Raw genomic sequence first — 18264 nt, 5'->3', positions numbered from 1 at the left:
GACCCGGGGTCAAAGAGACAAAGTCATAATTTACACTGGAGTGAGGAAGCTTTACAGCATTTCCTGATAGAACACCAATTAGCAGTGATATACAACTTGGTTTATAGCATCATTTGGAAATTTCTTTTATTGCACAATTGGTATCAATTTGATTCCTGACATTAAGTTGAAGTGCAAACATTTTTCTGTTCTGTTTCAAACCAAGTTTCTCATCCAGCGCTGAATGGTAAATTAACTCATTTTCTCTCAACAAAATCTTCATCTAACAGACTAAGGAGAGTTGGGAGAGGAAAATTGATCCAGGGCAGTGATATTTCCCATGTTGTATTATTGCTACATTGCTCTACTTATTTCTTAAATATTATAAATTTCATTTTGTTTTGGTAAATGTATCTACTCTGACAACTTTGCTTTTGTCCACAATACCTTGTTGTTCTCTTCACTGTGGAGAGAACAAATTTGCCATGCCAAGATGGCTGCTTCCAGTATACGAAACATAATATACGCAAGAAATAATTTGCCATGTATGGCAGAATTGCATCACAATACTGTATTGGAAAATCAGAATAATATTCTATCGTGGCTCAAATATTATGATAGTATTCCCAATTCCCATCCACCAAAGGACAATTAAGCTTCACTGGACACTTTATAAAAGATAAAATATACCAATCTATAAATAAAATGTATGGATATGTGTCCACAGTGTCATCTAAATTATAGAGCCCCTTTTGTTATTGAATGATCCTTCAAGGTTCTGTTTGATACTTTCTGATGAGGTTCGATGTGAACAACTAATGAGAAGATCGAATTGACTTTGCCAACAAAGCATTCGGAGTAAGCCGGGAGTATTCCATGTTAAACGCACCCCTCGAAGAACCATTTTTCTTCTGAGAATGCTTCACAATGCGTAAAATGCCTCTGGAGACTTGAGAGTTAAGTACTGCTTTTAAATAGTTGCTGAACAGACACACAAAATTACCCCGATCAGCCTAATGACCAATCATGACTGCGGAAAGGTCAGTGATAATTAAGTGTAGGCCATGGACTATGGTTATGCACTCACTACTGACATTTAAAACGTTGGGCTTGATGAGATCGTTCTAGCTTGTATCACATGCCTGTTTCCCAGGCACCCTGATTGAGATTTGTTAGTCGAAAATCAAGAGAGAGAGTCCAAATATCTAATGCAAGTACAGATTTAAATAAGACCTTCCTGGTCTAGTAATCAGATGAATATTCAGATAACCATGTGTAAATAGCCACGAGGACCTCTTTAAATATACAGAACAAGCAGAATCAATCATGGCAGTCTTTATAACTGTATGCTTATTCAAGGCTGCATTAAACTGATCATAGAAACTGTGAGAATCAACGGTGTGGTCTCAGTGTACCTCATCATAAAAAAAGAAACTAGCAAACTCTACAGGCTAGAGGCTAATTCCAGTCTCTGTGAGTCATTAGCAATTTGTCTTTATATCTCAAATATCAAGACGTTACCAATGAATAGACTCTCTGGAAGTGGTTGAATGGTTTGCCACAACAAGGTTCCTGTTGCTTTGTATGAACATGCTGTCAAAGCACATTGCACCTTCAAAGAGGACAGGAGGAGGCGGAATACTATCTTTCTCTCTTTTGGTTGCAATCTGCCCTCACTACAGAAGGAATTAGATACAGCAAGATCCTCATGGAACACGACGGATGGAAGTTAAAACAAAGAAGCCGGCATTTTAACCTCCTCGCCACCTCGCCAGCAAACCCGAAAACAGTGAGCAATCATACCGCAACCCCAGTGTGACCCCTGAAAACCCATTGCGCCGCGTCCCTCCGCCAAGCAAAACATTTGGTGTGGCTTTGCACAGCAAGCTGCACTAACTTTTGTCGAGGCATTAATTAATTCTGTCTTGGCAAGCACATGCTAAGAAAAGCAAACCTTTGTTTCCCCCGGCCTGAATTACCAGCGATTAAAACGGCATTGCCTATGGCATCTCTTCCAGATAGCTTGCAGCCTACAATCAAATGCATCAATGAAGCCTATATGGAGATGACTTACATCCTTCTCTTTACAGATTGTTACAGATTAGAGATTACAGATTAGAGTCAGACAAAGGCCAATACGACATTCTTTTCTCATAGTTTTTTGGCAATCCTTTATCTACTCAATGGTTTGAGAATCTTGCCGTCTGAAACTTTTTAAAAAACATCTTAAAGACATTTTCTAAACCATTTTGAAAAGAGATGGAGGCACACTGATTCTGTGGATTACATATCAGGACTAAAACAAATTAAGAAAGATTGTTTTTTTCAGCCTGACACAAAGCCTAGCAATCAAATGTGAGCACAACATGCACACTCTGTTGGGTATGTCAAGAGGGATCAGTGTTTGTTATTATCATGTTATAACATGTCTTTGTTCAAATATAACACAACTGCACAAAACACTGCAAGGAATCACACTAATGAAATAAAAATCACTATTTGCAGGTTCCCGCTATACACTAAACAATCGCAGAGCTCTGCAGGGACTGTGACTTTAAGATAGACTGTTTCAGTTCATCCACAGCATGACTACAATCTAAAATATGTGCAGGTCACGTTAGGCTGCCTACTGAGATACATCACTTCATGCAGCCTATTGTTACTCTAACAGTGCATGTATACAAGACCAGGCAATTCAGAGTATGGGGGATGAATCGCTTTTCTAGTAAACCTAATAATGTAACCATGACATTTTCATCTCAAGAGAGAACATCATCATCTCAATATTTTAGCAACATAGTAAATGTTGTTCTCCAGTAGCTGTTGCTTTTTGAATTTTGTGCAGTTGTTGACACACCAAATAATCAGTATCTACCTCTAAAATGCATCTCAGCAGCAGTTTACATTTATAGTGTTGTGACTGATGTATGTTTTTTTCCATAATATTATCTGATGATGAGGTGGTACGCATGCACGCATGCACGCACGTACACACAAACACACACACACACACACACACACACACACACACACACACACACACACACACACACACACACACACACACACACACACAGGCTACAGTTAGAACATGCCAAGACAAATGTGTTGTACAGCAGGCAAGCTTTCTCCCTCATTTAACAACAGTGCAAAAAACACTACCCATTCATCCATGCCTGCTGGGGTCCATTTAAACTGTATGACCAAAACATTCCCAGACAAAGACTGCTAAACAATAGTGCCAACCAAGAGGCAGCAGATGTGACAAATAATCTAATAGCCCATCATTTTCATCAAGTCAGTGTGGTATGTTCACATTACCATATTTTAAGAACAACCAAATTTCTATAATAAAAAGGTGTGATCTTGGAAAGAGCAGACTTGCAAATGTTTTCACATCCACTCAGCTGAAATGGAAGGGGTAATTTGATTCGAATTAAGGTGAATCCACATTGCGTTCATTGTGTAAATGTTCACTGTATGATTGCAAACTGCAGAAATGTAAAGGGCTGATACTCTGCTTTTTTTTCAGTACTGATGGGCAGCCCACAGTAATTGCTGCCGTAGGATATAATTTTAACAACATCCGAAATGCCTCAAGTTTAGGTTAACATTAGTATCAGAACTAGTCTAACGAATTCTAAGACAATAGTCAACTAATTAAACATAGGCTATGTAACTCGACAGAAGTTGCTATAAGATTGCGCTTGGTATAGCCTTCCTGCTGTTTTTGTGGTAACATATCCGTTAAATTGCTATATATATAGCCTACCAATTGGTATGCCCGAATAACAAAGTAAGCTTAACAATAGCCTGTACCCGGACAAATATCTTACACGTAGGCTATATTCTTTTCCTTTTAGGACCGCTAAACTGCGTTAGAGCTGCCTTTTGCTGAATAGGCTTCTATGGATTGACTGTTTTGATGACAGTCAGCTCAAGACCCCTAACTAGTTGTAAATAACCCACAGAGGGCTGCCCTTTCCCAAAAATATAACCCTCTGACGAACACACAGGTGGTGCAGGGCTATAAACCAAAGTCTGGTCGTTTGTCCAGCCTTATTTACAAGAAGCCACAAGAGGCCACCTCTCAGATGTGAAATATCTGTGTGTGACAATGTCTGCTGGAGTCTGCGTAGGCTGTTTGAATGAAATAAAGCACAACGAGAAGTATAAGAAATAGGCCTGTTTAAATTATGGATATTTTCTCTTTTAAACATTTTTGCAGTGTGAGGGTGTAACACAGCCTACACGACGCGTGGAAACGTTAGTAGGCTACAGTGCGTAAATTGGGCATGGGAAACCATAGAGGGACTTACTTCTGGCCTTTTCTTTCATAAATTTAACGATTTCTTTATAATCGAAGTTTCCTGGTTCTTGATATGGAAATGCCTCAACAGTCACATTTAGTTCTTCCCGCAGGTTCAGGTAAATGCCCTCGCTCTGGAAGTAGTGTGGTCGATCATCACGTTTAATGTCGTAGAAAATAAGACTGGCTCGAGTGGTCCAGTTAAATTGCACATGAAGAGAAGTGGCAAATTCTCCTATTTTTGTGGTCGTGGGTCCCATCCGAACTATCGTTTTGAACTCGTCTCCATTATCAAAACCATATGCTAGTCCTCCTGCAGTTATCAGTGGGAGTTTCCAGTGGGATGCGAACCTTCCCACTAAGGCTACGGAGTACACACACCCCGGTCCAAAGAAAGCGTCTGGCTGGTGGTAAAGTTTAGTATCCACAGCAATTATCTGGGCTCTGTTTTCTGCACAACCACCCTCCTGGTCCTCCGTGCTAAAATTTAAGAGTTTAATTGTATGTCCCTTCAGAAGTCCGTATTTTTCCATACTTTCGTGCGCCATTCGGATGGCCGGGACGACCTTCGGCAGTGCCCACGCGAAACCCATACTGTTGGGAAGAATAACTGCCACAGTGATATTAAGTCCATCTGTACGATACTTGGAGATGAATGAGCACGAGGCTATCATAAAGAACCAATATCCGAGTTCCTTCTTGTATCCCATTGTGGCGGCAAATGTAAAAATAAATCCAAGATATCAAACCTTGAAACACCAGATAAGTGCTTAAGAGACTTGCAGCCTTGAAACCAAATCATATGTTTGCCTCTTTAAAACGTTGTTCAACTTAGAATAAACGTGAATGTCTGTGGGGAAAATCCGTCCGTATTGTTGCCCCTAGTCTCCAGAAGTGTCCAGAGAAATGCCACAGGAGAAATGTCCTGCCTCGCAGACTTCGGCAATTCGTGGACTGACGCGCGACTCCCCTCTGAGCCGGAGTGTTGTGTCTGTGATAACATCCATCTAGATAACTACAACTTAAATCAGCGCAGCCCTCTGCTCAGCCCCCTACGCGTCATGTCAGCTTACTGGAGAGTCGAGACAACAGCGCCCCCTGTCGCGAGATTTCGTGGGTTTTTTTGTTGTTGTTTTAAGACATCATGGTAGTGGTCTTAAAAGTTTTCTGGATCACATGAGAAAGTTTCCTATGCTAACCAAAGTGCACTTGAAATGTGTTTAGGAAAGTTTCTCAAAGACCCTATCAGTAGGCTACATGGGCAAACAATAAATGGAATTTGATAGTACAATATTTACCCAGAAAAATGTTAACACTGACAATAACATATTTATTAATTATGTAAGTATGCAGGAATTGCTGAGTTTACATACACAACTGGTGACTACTGGTTTTGAAATGCCTACTTTTTATGGGTCATAAGAATTAACACGTGTGGGGTTAGGTGTAGTAAGCAAAAAAAGAGTTAACAAAGCAACATCTTTCATATTTTAACTTAACTTCAATTAAAGTAGCCAACTTTTGCTAACAAGTGCTCAACAAATATGGTAACACCTTCAGGACTATTGGAAAACTATGTCTAGTGTCTGACTGAAGGTGGGTGAGAATGAATGCCATGAATGTGAAATGTTGTCATCACAGCAGAAGCTGGCTGCTATGAAAAGCCTGAAATATAAAACATTTACCTTTATACACTATTTTGAAAGCAATTCCCATATAATTACAGAATTATTACTATGATTTTCTCTGTGTAAATATGTCAAAGTCCAGCCCACATCCTCCACAAGGACAAAGTTCTGGTTTTACCAGTAAGTCTTTATCCACCATCACCAACAAAGCTCTTAACATTCTGACAAATATGACGAATTCAAAATAACTGGGTCAAAGCTGTAGCACAACCAGTCACAGGGTCACCTAAATAAAACCAAGCCATTACCACCCGACACGAAAGCCACACATTTGAGTAGAAAATGACAGTCCTAGAGAGCGTAGCAATGTACACATAATACATGTTTATTTGGCATGTTCAAACTATAAATGTGAAGTTGGCAACTTGACGGCAATCTGTCGCCAAACTGAATTGGAGTGTCAACAAGACGTTACGCATTCACAACAGCATGAGCTAGATCTAACAGCGGTCATCTCTCCCTTTCTCGGCCGTCAGTGGTGAGGCGACTTGGGTAGCCTGTACACGCCGGCCGAGGAGAGGAGCTGGTGGTCTCGCACCTTCTTGTCCAGGAAGGCCTGCAGCTCGCCGATCTCCATCTCGGTCACCACGGGCCCGGAGGACACGAACATGCGCAGCATGGTGTGGATACGCTCCAGCGTCATGCTCTCCAGGTTGGTCAGCATCGCTTGGATATACGCCCAGAACAGCTGAGAGAGAGGGAGAGAGAGAGAGGAAGAGAGAGAAGGAGGGAGGGAGGGAGAGACAGAGAGATGGAGGGAGGGTGGGGGGAGAGAAACAGAATGTGAGAAGGAGAATGAGAGCGTGTGAGACATGAAAGGTTCATGGCGCGAAATGTGTGAATGTGTGCAATCCGAACACAGCAGGAAGGCATTTGTGATAGTGGGACCACATTTGTACACTTGGTTTATGTGAGGGGGTGTATGCCTGCATGTTTAAATGCAGGTGTGAAAGTGCGTGGGAAACTGAGACTCTCTAACATAGAGGTTTGTTTACATACAGCTTCTTCGCCCTGATGTGTGTGTGCGTGCATCACATACAGTATTTATGTGAATGTGGGTGTCAATGTAGGTGAGAGTATGTATGTATGTGTGTGTGTATGTGTGTGTGAGTGTGTGTATGTGTGTGTGTGTTTATACGTCTGTGTGCATGTAAACGCACATGCTTACCTGTAGTTTCTCTATGAGTGTGTGTGAGTGAGTGAGTGAGTGAGTGAGTGAGTGAGTGAGTGAGTGAGTGAGTGAGTGAGTGAGTGAGTGAGTGAGTGAGTGAGTGAGTGAGTGAGTGAGTGAGTGAGTGAGTGAGTGAGTGAGTGAGTGAGTGAGTGTGTGTTACATCTTTGTGTGCTTACCCGTAGTTTCTCCTCCCTCTGCTCGGACTGCGTGGCCGTGTTGGTCTCTCCCTCCTCGTCGCTGTCCAGCAGCAGGACTGAGCGCTCGTGCTTCTCGCGCCCGGACGCGGCGGGCGCCGTCTCCTGCACCGTGTAGCGGCCGCCCGCTTCCTCGCGCACCACGCCGTGCTGCTGCCACAGCGCCAGCTTCCGCCGCACCACCTCCTGGGGCACCGCCAGCGCCCCGCTCAGCTCCTCCAGGTTCCACGAGGCTGCAGCGCACACACACACACACACGCGCGCGCACACACGCACACACACACAGAGAAAAACAAAGTAGAAACAAGTTAAACACAAGCACATGTACAAACACACACACACAAATAAGGTGGAAACAAGTTGAACAGAAGCACACACACAAATAAGGTGGAAACAAGTTGAACAGAGACACACAGACACACAGACACACACACAGACACACAAACAGACACACACACAGACACACACACAGACACACACACAGACACACACACACACACACACACACACACACACACACACACACACAGGGTGTGCCCATACCCTTATCCTGGAAGTGCAGGATGATGGCTGCGTGGATGGGGGAGACGGAGAGGTTGGAGAGCGTGCGGTCCTCCAGCTCCAGGTCCAGGGTCACCGTGCCCAGGTGAGACTTCCAGTTGAGCGTCCTCATGGCCTGCGGAGGAGGACCAAGAGATCAGTGCGGGTTTTACACATGCACTCGTCAGTGGAAGGCCTTGGGCCCCGAAATGCCACAGGAAACCCACTCGATTCAAATTTGATTAAGCAAATGTAAGAAAAAACATTAAACATAATAACAATGGCCATAGGAACAACGATAGGGGGCAATAGGAACAACAACAGGGGGCACGCACACACCCTCCAGTCTTAGCCATAGCCATAGCCTGTCTATCTGGTCAGGTTTTACCTCAGAGGCCTACAAAGGTGAGCTAAAGAGACACAGCTATTAGCCTTGAGCTTTGTGTGTGTGTGTGTGTGTGTGTGTGTGTCTGTGTGTGTCTCTGTCTCTCATCACCTTGAGCTTCTCGTAGCGGTGTGTGTAGGTCTCCATGGCCTGCGTGACCACGGCGGGCAGCTCCATGCGCTCGTCCTTGAGGGGGGGCCAGAACTCGGACGACAGGATCATGGCCGACAAGGCCAAGGCGGGCTGCTCCTCTGGGGGCAGACGGGCCTCCTCCTCGCGGATGTTTGTGTTGATCCGACGCGAATCGGCCACATCCTGGAGGGAAAACAAACACAGACACACTTTATTTTCTTCTCATTTTTCTTTTTTCTTTTTTTTACCCCTTTTTTATTTCTGATTCAGAGGTGAACTTACTGTATATTCCACATATTCTTAAACATACGACAAATATCATCAAGTTCCCTCAAACATCTTCCAGTTCCCTTGATGTAGACATACAACAAAGATCTACCAGTTGCCTAAAATGTAAGGATTATTTCATGATATTCTTCAGCGCTGAATAATATTTAAATGTCTGTTGTGTCCTAGAGTTGTTATGTTCCCAAAAACTTGATAAAATTTTGAAGGAAAAAAAAAAATCTGATGAGCTCAATTCCATAAGCACTGGTTCCTTCTAAAGTTTTCTTTAGTTATATAATCGAAATTGGATGGTTTCTCAGACAAGGATTAAGCTTAGTCCCTTGAGCCGTGAATCAATTTCAGCCTGGATTGGAATTTAATGATTGTCTGGAAGGGAGGGGGGTGGGGGAAGACCCCATAACGATTTCCCTCTTAGACTTCAATTAAATTGTCTTGACTAAAACACCAAGCACAATGCATACACTTTCTGGTTGGATAATGAAGTATGACTCAATTGTTGTGGAAACTAAAGCCACATGTTTCATTTCAAGGCATTTACTTGCTGTTATAAAAAATGCTCCAATCAGATTCAGTCAGCAAAGTTTAAAAAACAAAACATACAAACAAAAGTGTAATTGATGATTGTTGACATCTCACCTTAAGCATCACTTCACACAGGTGCATATGAGATTCACCAAACCGAAGCTTCAGCAGCTCCACATTGCGGATCTCCCTGGCAACAAACAAACCATTACATACACTGACGATGATTACCATGAATGACAAATGAATGACACACACAACATCCTCACAGTCAAATATATATACTCACACAGCCATTTATACTCACATATTCATCATTATGTTTACCCTCACAACTTTAATACCATCATGTTTAATACCAAAAACATCATTCATATATTAGGAAGTACGGCTGATTTTGAACCTACACTAAGAATCAGTGAATCCTCACATATTAATTATTGATTATAATTAAATATAATTATAATCAATTGTCAGTTGTGATGACAAGATTGGGAGCAGACATTGCTACCTGGCGGTGCTGTAGTTGAGCTGCTGAAGCAGTCTGTCGGCCAGGACGGTGCGGTACTCATCAATAAAGATCTGTTTGCTGCCGTAGATACTGACCAGCAGACTGATGATGTCTGAGGACCGGTGTTTTGAGCCTGTTTTGTCTGCGGAAAAGATGAAGAGAAAAATGTGTGACGACGCAAATGAAGAATCAAACAGGCTGAGCACTGAAACAGAATAGATAGATAGATAGATGATAAAAAAATGTATGTTTAAAAATGATAATAATGCTCGGCTGACAAGCCTTATTCTGACATCCTCTCACTAGGATGTAACACTACACCAGGAAGGAAAGTATCCTTTTCAACATCTTCCGTGCATGTCCACCAGAGGGCAGGAGAGTGCCTTCATGAAACGGGCAGGCAGCCTTTGTGTAAGAAGAATCATTCACATGTTCACTGACCTGTTAGTGCATCTATGGGGTCTGGTGTCCACTCTTCGGGGTCACTGCCCTCATCCTCGCTGTCCTGGGTCTCCAGGGTGACGGGGTCGGCGCGCGAGAGCTCATTGGCCAGGTCGGTGCAACCCTCCGCATCCCCAGTCAGACTGCCCACGATCTGGCGAACAGTGTCCTCCCGTGTCCTAGCAACATGGACAGGATTCATCGGCAACTAACAGCGTTATGCCTCATTACATAACAATTACACAAATAACTGTATGATTTATCCACGCATGCACGCACACACACACACACACCAAAGCTTTCAAAAATGCATGATGTTCAATCGTTAATTGTCCATTAGTAATAACAGGATTATTTCTAAGATAAAGTGCAGACTCATACACACTACTACATGGTACATAATCTAAAATCAGTCGCCATTTAAAATGGCTACACTTTAGCTACACTTTAGGCTATATTTTTATTCTCCCACTGAGCGGGGAAAACATGACCCCATTGCATAAACAAAGCACGCATAACATCTGTGACTGCGAAGAGAGATCCCATTAAGCATTTGCTTACAGGAGAGCTGTAGCGCAAATGGCAGCATCACTACCACTAAGTAATGATAATAGGATCATATTGGATTTATATAGTGCTTCTCTTCTGCCGAGATAGTTTCTCGAGCCGCTTCACAAATGGACTGTTGTGTAAAGTTAAAGCAGGTATAGCATTACAACTGTAGGACAAACACACTAAAGTGATATATAACAATAGGAAAATGTATTAAAAAGAGTGACAACAGGGATGGATCACTACAGGCAGCTCAAGAGAAGGCCCGCCTTTAGAAATATGATTTAGACCCAGTCTAAAGGCCTCAAATGAAATTAAAAGCAAATGGGGACTGGGTTTCAATTCCAGTCCGTGATCATTTCCTGAAACTACTCCCATCTCTCTCCAAGCTAATTTCCTGCTACTCTCTACAGTGCCATCACACTTAAAGGCAAAGGCCCAAAAAAAACAATTAAAGCAACGAAACTGACACACTGATCACAAAGCTTGTTTTGGGGCTTGATACCACACACCAGCCAACTGAAGACTACTTGAAATCTTCTACATACGCCTCAGTCATATTCTGCTTCCTGCAACATCTTCAGTAAGCACTAAGGAATATCAGTTTCCCTGACTTTAGATGCTCTCTATTGGATGCTGAGACCGAATGTTGGGCTTCTTTTTGCCATTTTCCATTCCTCTTTTTGTTTGTCATTACCAGTAACTACCCACTGAAGATTGGGCTGACAGTGGACTTGTGTGGTGTGGTGTTGTGTTGTCAGCTTTGATAGGAGGGGGTTTGAGAGGTCTGGAAAGTTCATGTCTCAGCTCACCTGAGGTATTTGCGGATGGGTTGACAGGCTACCTGCAGGATGACCATGGAGGGGTCCAGGTGCCGCAGGGCTTTGATGGCCGATATGTACACAGTAATGATGTCAGATGTGTGAACCCCTAAATGGAAGAAGAACCTCAAGATTTATGGTTGTATTAAAACATTATACCATTACTGTACTCTACAGTACAGGCTACCTGAGACTAATGTTTAAATAAGACAGAAATAGAGTTGAAGCACAAACTTCATGATGCTCAAGGTGTAAAGAACAGAGGGTCACATTATTCACAACAATGCTTCCTTTATATAATGTATACCATTGAACACACCAAAAGAATAGAACACCAGCGAAAACACAGATTTACACTGACAAACATTCCGAGTCAAGCCTGTTATCTAACCTGGATGCAGGAGGCGGGTCTCAAAGGCAGACTTTAGGGAGGTGAGGAGCTGTTGCCTCTGACTGGTTCTGTCCAAACAGAATTTAAGATCCTCTATGGCAGGCAGAGACTCTGGAAAATCTGTGAAGAGAACCAATATCTTCATGCAACTCCTTGGCATGTTAAATAACATTTAGTGGATGGCTTTGGAACTGTACGTAAGACATACCCATTCTTAAAAAAACATATCATGCAAAAGATATGATTTACAGATGCATCCCATTGCTTGAGACACTCATTATGCAGTGGAATGCACCTAAGAAACTTTCAGCTATCTAATGCTTGAATGATGCAGAAAACAGGGGTAGAAACAAACTAAACAAACTAGTAAGACAAAGAGGCAAAATAGCAGGGAATTTCAGCAAACATTAAACAACCTGTCAACATTTATGTCCATTTCTAACTAAATGAACTCTCATTCCGATGCTAAAAGCTTGGGCTTTTCCCCTTGGCCCATACCTCTGATGATGCTGAAGAGCTCCTCGATCCTCATGCTGGCATAAATCCTGCAGAAGAACTGCTGCATGTGGTGGCGCCAGCGCTGCAGGATGGCACTGTTTTGCTGCCCTGCTGCCCGCTCTCCACTGCAGCCTAGTACCACCGCACTTCCTGGCGTCCTCCTGACGTCCACCTCACTGACAAAGACTCTGCTCACCCAGCCCAACACCTGATCCAGCCACTGCTCACGCAGGCAGAGATCAGCAAAGATTAAAAAAAAGGGAAAATACACATGAATCATGTGAATACACAATATTACAATCATGTAACATTTAGCAAAAGTAAGCACAGGTCTCAGTCTCTATAAATGTGCTTTGGACGATGCAACAATGCAAAGGTCTCCTTTGGGAGACAATTAAAGGATTATCTTTATCTTATCTTAAAAGGAATTCACAAGATCAAGTAGTTCATTCATTAGACTGTAAAAGAGAGTGAAAAGAAAGACTCTCAACTTACACCCTGAAAGTCTGAGAGGAAGGAGATCTCGTACTCTCCACGGCAACGCTGCTCCATCCTCTGCTCAATCAACTTGTGGAGGATGGAGGTGACGGCATCTGAGCTCACCCTCTCCAGGAGCTGCAGTCTCGACCTGAGACATCCCGGGAGACCAGGAGATATAACAGTGAGACACCAGTGAGACATTTGGGCTTTGACACGAGTAGTGAAATGTCTTATTTTTGAGCAGTGTATTGTCCCCCCTTGCAGGAGCATGTCACTTTATAAGTCTCTCTCTGGCTTCCTCTCAGTCTGTGTCTGATTACTTGGGAATCAATTAATATGAGATAGAATGACATAGTGATTCATAGCAATACTGATAGAAAAGTTTTCAATCTAGAACTTCTTCCTTATCAAGATTTCAAATGAACAATTCTTTAAAAAAAAAATATCTGCTATACAAAAACTTTCCCACTAAAACAGTGGCATGCAAGTCTGCAGACGGACATAACTTACAGAATATGGCTCAACTCTCGCAACTGCTCCAGGGCCTCCGGACACCAGCACTCCTGAGGGCTTACTGCACAGCCCTGGCAGACCTTCCCCTGGGCGCCCATGGCTGCTTCCTCCTCCTCCTCCTCCCCACCTGCCGTCCCCTGCCCGGCCTGGTTCATGTGGACGGAGAAGGTGCGGCTGTAGAACTCCAGCATCCGCTCCTGGAGGAGGTCAGGGGGAGAGAAGAGCAGGATGGCCCTGATGGCGGTGAAGGCCCTCTCCCTTAGACTCTGGGCCCCGGGGCCACTCAAGCCTGCCCGGCCCTCGTCCTGCCATCTGCCTAGCCTCTCTAGACCACCTGGGCATGGGGAACACACAGCTAGTGAGTGTCAAGATGAGGTTTTCCTATCCAGTGACCATAAAAACTAAAACATATTCTAAGTGTGTTATACTCAGCAAAGAAGAAAATGTGTCATCTAGTTTAACCTTGTGATATTTCAATAAACTACCTGATCTTTTCGATGGCTGAATGCTATAGTATAAAAAAAAATCATGCAGCATGTAGTCTGGCTGTTATTGAGTAGGACTACTGCCTCACCTAATGACGGTTCAAGACGTGTCAGCAGGGTACGAAAGGCCTGTAACAGAATCCTGGCACGCTCTTTCTCCTGCACTTTCTCCCCATCTGGTAGCTTCAGTCCAGTCCAGAAGTCGGGCACCACTGCCGAAGTTAGATTCATGTGCAAGGTGTCCAGAAGCCAACCCTCCACGTACTGACCGCCTCCGCATCGACAGAGCAAGTCCAAGTCATCTGAGAGAGCCTCTTCAGACGGAGTATTGTCCAGGTCAGGTGACAGCTGTATGAAAATGAATGAATTTATAGATACCACTGCTGATTACTCCATTCATGATGTTCATATGACATTAACTGAATCAAACCCATCGCCACGACATCAGTTGGATCACTAACTAAGATACATTGCAGGTGTTCGCAAAATACTTCAGATCGAGTAAACTGTGTTCCACTTCCAAGCTGTCCTATTGATAGGACATTGAGATAGAAAGCATGCCAATGCGCAAATGTATTTGCTGATAATGGTTAACTGCATTCAGTCTACGCTTACTTACCAGTGCAAGCGTTATGGTATCCCAAGCTGTAACCAGACCCTGGGGTGTTGAGTTTGATTGCACGGCGTTCATTTTGCTGAAATATCGGTAAGGCGCAGGATCTAATGAACTCATAGGTGTAGTGATGCGGTCATTTTCTGAATGTATCCCTCACGTTTGACTCCAGGCGTGCTTTGTTTTTCTGTAACATGACCAATTCTCCGCTGGTTTGGTAAGGATAACGCGCTCTTCTTTAAGTCATTGGCGCAAAATGATGACGTTTGCTAACGGAAGTAAATAAGAGTCTGACGGAAGTATCAATGGCAGAAGTTGTCCTGGAAACTGCTGTTTGGAGGGAGACTTAAGTCAGGGGAGGAACGGAAGACTGCTTTCATTACTCCCACGTTGTCATCTACCAGGGGAAAGAGCATTTTAGACCTTATTGGAAGACTGGAGAGGACTACTCTGTCGTCTAACCTAAAACGGCCAACTTTAGCTGGCTAGCTGCATGAATTATCGCACCTTACAAACGTGACTGGGACGGTGTGCGCGGGCTTGGGTATCACAGTTAGCATCATGACCCAACAAGGAGCAGCGTTGCAAACCTACAACAACGAACTCGTGAAGTGTAAGGAAATATTGATGCATTGGTTTCATTTGTTGTAGAGGTGTTTACACGCTTCTCAATGTATACTTCACCCCTCTCTTTCATTAATTTAACTAACCGGAATAGTCTCCTGTCTAGCTTGATTGGATTGCCAAGCTCAAAGTTCACAGGTTAGTTGTTGCTTTAGCTAAGCTTGATGGCATTAGTCTAGTTGTGCTGCTGCATTAAGGAGCAAATGCGCCTATGTGAATCAGCAGTCAGTCAGTAACTTTAGAAGAATATAGCTCAATTGCAATTTAATAATGTCTAAGTTACCATCTGGTTGAGTTTCTGACTTTAGTATAGTTATATTAGTCTAAACTGCCTATCCTACAAGTGATGTGATGTTACACTGACCAGACTGCTCAGTAAAATAGCTACAACGCTAATTATGGCATAGTTGTAGTGTAGGGTAGACGCTTTTATGCTTTTCTGTACCCCTTCTAGCCTATGACTTTGAGGGAGAGTTGGCTGAGCAGCAGTTGTCTCCACAGAATAATAAATACAGGGCGGGTATGGTAGCCCCCTTGGGAAATTGGCCACACCGAATAGCTCACATAAATGCTGCAAAGCTATCAAGCTCCTGTCAGCTGCTGTTAAATTCTGAACAGCCCTGGCAGTATTTACATGCACTTAGTGTACTGGCCTTCCGATTTGTGACCTATACTGGTTGAAGTTATACTACGAGCGAATATAAATCATTAATAAAGAGTTATAGGACAATGTAGAGAGCCCCTATTTTTCTGCCGAAAGCACACAATTATGGAACAAATAGGATGGAGACATCTCTCATGCCTTTGTTTTGATTTCCCCTGTGATTGTAGTTGTCAAAGTGAAGCATTATCTTGATATACACTGTTGTCAAAGAAGGGAACATCAATAGTCCACCCGTCATAAGTTTTCAGTTTTATGTTGAATAAAATCAGGCTGGATATAAAATGTCTATGCTTTCCCCTTTTAGTCTATACACAAAGGAGACATAAAGTCTTTTATCGGAAGCCTTTATGTTAATGTCCTATTGTCAATAAGAGTGATGGGAGAAATAAATTAGATTATTGAGTTAGGGTTGGGTTGGCCTAGCCTAACTGCAAACAATAACCAGATAGTGTATGATGATCTGTGGTGGATTGCATTAGAAAAAGCTTATAGTTGACTTTCCTTTAACAAACAGTTGTGTTGCAAGTTGCAACTCATGTATTGAATGTTTGTGTAAAATTCACTTTCTTTGAGTCCCAACTGTTGGCCCTTGATGTCAGATTATGTGAATGGGAACTGACCTCTGACAGGGCCGCTCAGTAATGTATGATTGATGGGATGGGGGGAAGTGTGTGACAGAGAATCAATCACCGGCTACAATGACCTGATTCAGCAAAAAGGATTGCAGAGAATGTGTCTCTCTCGCTCTCCCACATACATATTACTCTTACCAACACTCACACATACATTTATTTATGTAAACCTAAAGCACAATTTTTGTGTCTTCTTTGGTACAAAAGCTTCTATATCCAGAAAGTAAAGCTTAAGCATACCACTTAAAATTCTCAAGAGTCATATCTATTACTATTCTGTCATGTAATTATTTTATACAAATTCTATAAAAAATTGCCATTACACATTTTCTATTCTTCATCTGAATAAATAATAGATAAAATGACTTGACTTGAATAGGCAGTGTTAATGGCTTAATGGGACTATGATGGACTGAGCGGTGTGTGAAAAGGCTACAATTCTCTCTCTCCTTTCATAGGCATTGAGGAGTTGTGCTCGAAGCGGGACGAGCTGCAGCATCAGATTCAGCAGGAGGAGGAGGAGAAGTCACGGCTGCAGCACGACGTCCGCGTGCTCACCGAGAAGCTGAGCCGCGTCAACGAAAGCCTCGCCCGTCGACTGGCCGCACGCGCGGACTTCGACCGCACCATCGCTGAGACCGAGGCTGCTTACATGAAGGTAATGGTCATTCCATAACTCCAATGTATTTACGTCATTTGAAGACCAGATTTTTCCTGACACGCAAAACCATAGGTGTCCTTTCTTTTTTACATGACTGTAATTATACTGTCCCTTGATTGGTCCCACATTAGTTCAATGTCCATGAGGGGCACATAATAAGAAAAAGGGTTCTGTGTCACCGTGTACAAGAGGGACCCAGACATACACACCTATAGATTAGAATGTAGTAAAAAATATTCAGAAGTTGAGGGGAGTGGGGCGCAGAGGCAAATTCCTCTGTCCAGGTTTTTGTTTTTCACATGCACATTTTATGCATTCCATTCCATGTCAGACACAGGCATGACACTCCCCTCCTCCTGTCATAATTAAAACCAAACACGGAAGCCCTCACCTTAACTCCTCTTTGTGTATTTGTGTGGGTGCTAACTTGGGAGTTCTACATGAAAACAAAGCTTAATGCATGCATCACCGTTTCTCGTTCCAGATTCTAGAAAGTTCTCAGACACTGCTGAGTGTTTTAAAGAAGGAGACGGGAAACCTCACTAAAGCGACCGAACCCAGAGGAGGCAAAGATCACTGACTTTTCACAGACTTTTTTTTCTGCCTGTTGCCTGTCATCTGGAAACACATCAGCATTCAAACCCCAACATCCTGTCTCTTACCTTGCACTCATCTATGTATTTTCTATTTATGTGTGTCTGTCATTCAGAATGTCTGTTATTGCCCCATATATTTTATTTAGATGGAAAGTTTTTAATAAAGATTATTTAGTGTGACTCGTTGAGCTATTGTGCCAGTTGTGTGTCAGTGCAGGGGATTAATCACTGAATAGCCAGTTTAATTTGAAGAGTGCTGATCTGTTGTACACACACACACACACACACACACACACACTCACACTCCCCTCTCTCTAAACAAAGTCCTCCCCAATGCAGAAGTGTTGTCAGACGTGGGCCTCTTTGAAATGGAAATTCAGTGTAAATATAGCTTTGAGCAGGAAGCTCCAGAGATTCTCTCCACCACACCAGAATCCCTGAAAGTACGTTTCACAACAAGTTCTCTTTTTATGTTCCGGATTTCTGAGGAAGGGGACCGTGCTGAGACCGTAACAATAGTGCTTACAAATTCTGGATATATACATTTCTGCAGTCTGCAATTCTAATCCAA

The 18264-nt window shown here is 42.9% G+C and overlaps 3 protein-coding genes across 3 annotated transcripts in view; 1 reads left to right on the top strand and 2 right to left on the bottom strand.

Moving 5' to 3' along the window:
- The window catches only part of npr2 (natriuretic peptide receptor 2), a 47657-nt gene extending 42387 nt beyond the window's left edge, over positions 1-5270 (bottom strand). Inside the window, exon 1 of the mRNA XM_062553817.1 lies at positions 4299-5270. Within this exon, the coding sequence (XP_062409801.1) occupies positions 4299-4998 (700 nt within the window). The 5' untranslated portion in view covers positions 4999-5270. The remainder of the gene's footprint in view (positions 1-4298) is intronic.
- Positions 5271-6280: 1010 nt separating this feature from the next.
- On the bottom strand, positions 6281-14776 carry anapc2 (anaphase promoting complex subunit 2). The gene is made up of 14 exons (XM_062553793.1): positions 14523-14776; positions 13993-14251; positions 13416-13752; positions 12921-13053; positions 12426-12645; positions 11928-12047; positions 11528-11645; positions 10164-10342; positions 9723-9864; positions 9326-9401; positions 8381-8584; positions 7888-8020; positions 7327-7577; positions 6281-6664 (listed from the first exon to the last, which is right to left on the bottom strand). The coding sequence occupies exons 1-14, from the start codon at positions 14634-14636 to the stop codon at positions 6449-6451; spliced, it is 2502 nt and encodes an 833-aa protein (XP_062409777.1). The 5' UTR covers positions 14637-14776; the 3' UTR covers positions 6281-6448.
- Positions 14777-14805: 29 nt separating this feature from the next.
- Positions 14806-17873, top strand: ssna1 (Sjogren syndrome nuclear autoantigen 1). Its single transcript, XM_062553794.1, has 3 exons — positions 14806-15129; positions 16895-17094; positions 17582-17873. The coding sequence occupies exons 1-3, from the start codon at positions 15078-15080 to the stop codon at positions 17675-17677; spliced, it is 348 nt and encodes a 115-aa protein (XP_062409778.1). The 5' UTR covers positions 14806-15077; the 3' UTR covers positions 17678-17873.
- The last annotated feature ends 391 nt before the right edge of the window (positions 17874-18264 follow it).

Source organism: Sardina pilchardus, chromosome 14 (assembly GCF_963854185.1).
Source record: "Sardina pilchardus chromosome 14, fSarPil1.1, whole genome shotgun sequence".
NCBI classification, from domain to species: domain Eukaryota; kingdom Metazoa; phylum Chordata; class Actinopteri; order Clupeiformes; family Clupeidae; genus Sardina; species Sardina pilchardus.
This window is presented reverse-complemented; position numbering and strand designations above follow the sequence as displayed.

Bases quoted from the DNA above. Each gene is read 5' to 3' on its own strand.
- anapc2 (XM_062553793.1), bottom strand. From the start codon at position 14,636: ATGAGTTCATTAGATCCTGCGCCTTACCGATATTTCAGCAAAATGAAC. The intron at 13,753-13,992 runs GTGAGGCAGTAG...CCCCATGCCCAG, and splicing joins ACGTCTTGAACCGTCATTAG to GTGGTCTAGAGAGGCTAGGC. The intron at 7,578-7,887 runs GTATGGGCACAC...TGTGCGCTGCAG, and splicing joins CCTGCACTTCCAGGATAAGG to CCTCGTGGAACCTGGAGGAG.
- ssna1 (XM_062553794.1), top strand. From the start codon at position 15,078: ATGACCCAACAAGGAGCAGCGTTGCAAACCTACAACAACGAACTCGTG. The intron at 15,130-16,894 runs GTAAGGAAATAT...CTCCTTTCATAG, and splicing joins CAACAACGAACTCGTGAAGT to GCATTGAGGAGTTGTGCTCG. The intron at 17,095-17,581 runs GTAATGGTCATT...TTCTCGTTCCAG, and splicing joins CCGAGGCTGCTTACATGAAG to ATTCTAGAAAGTTCTCAGAC.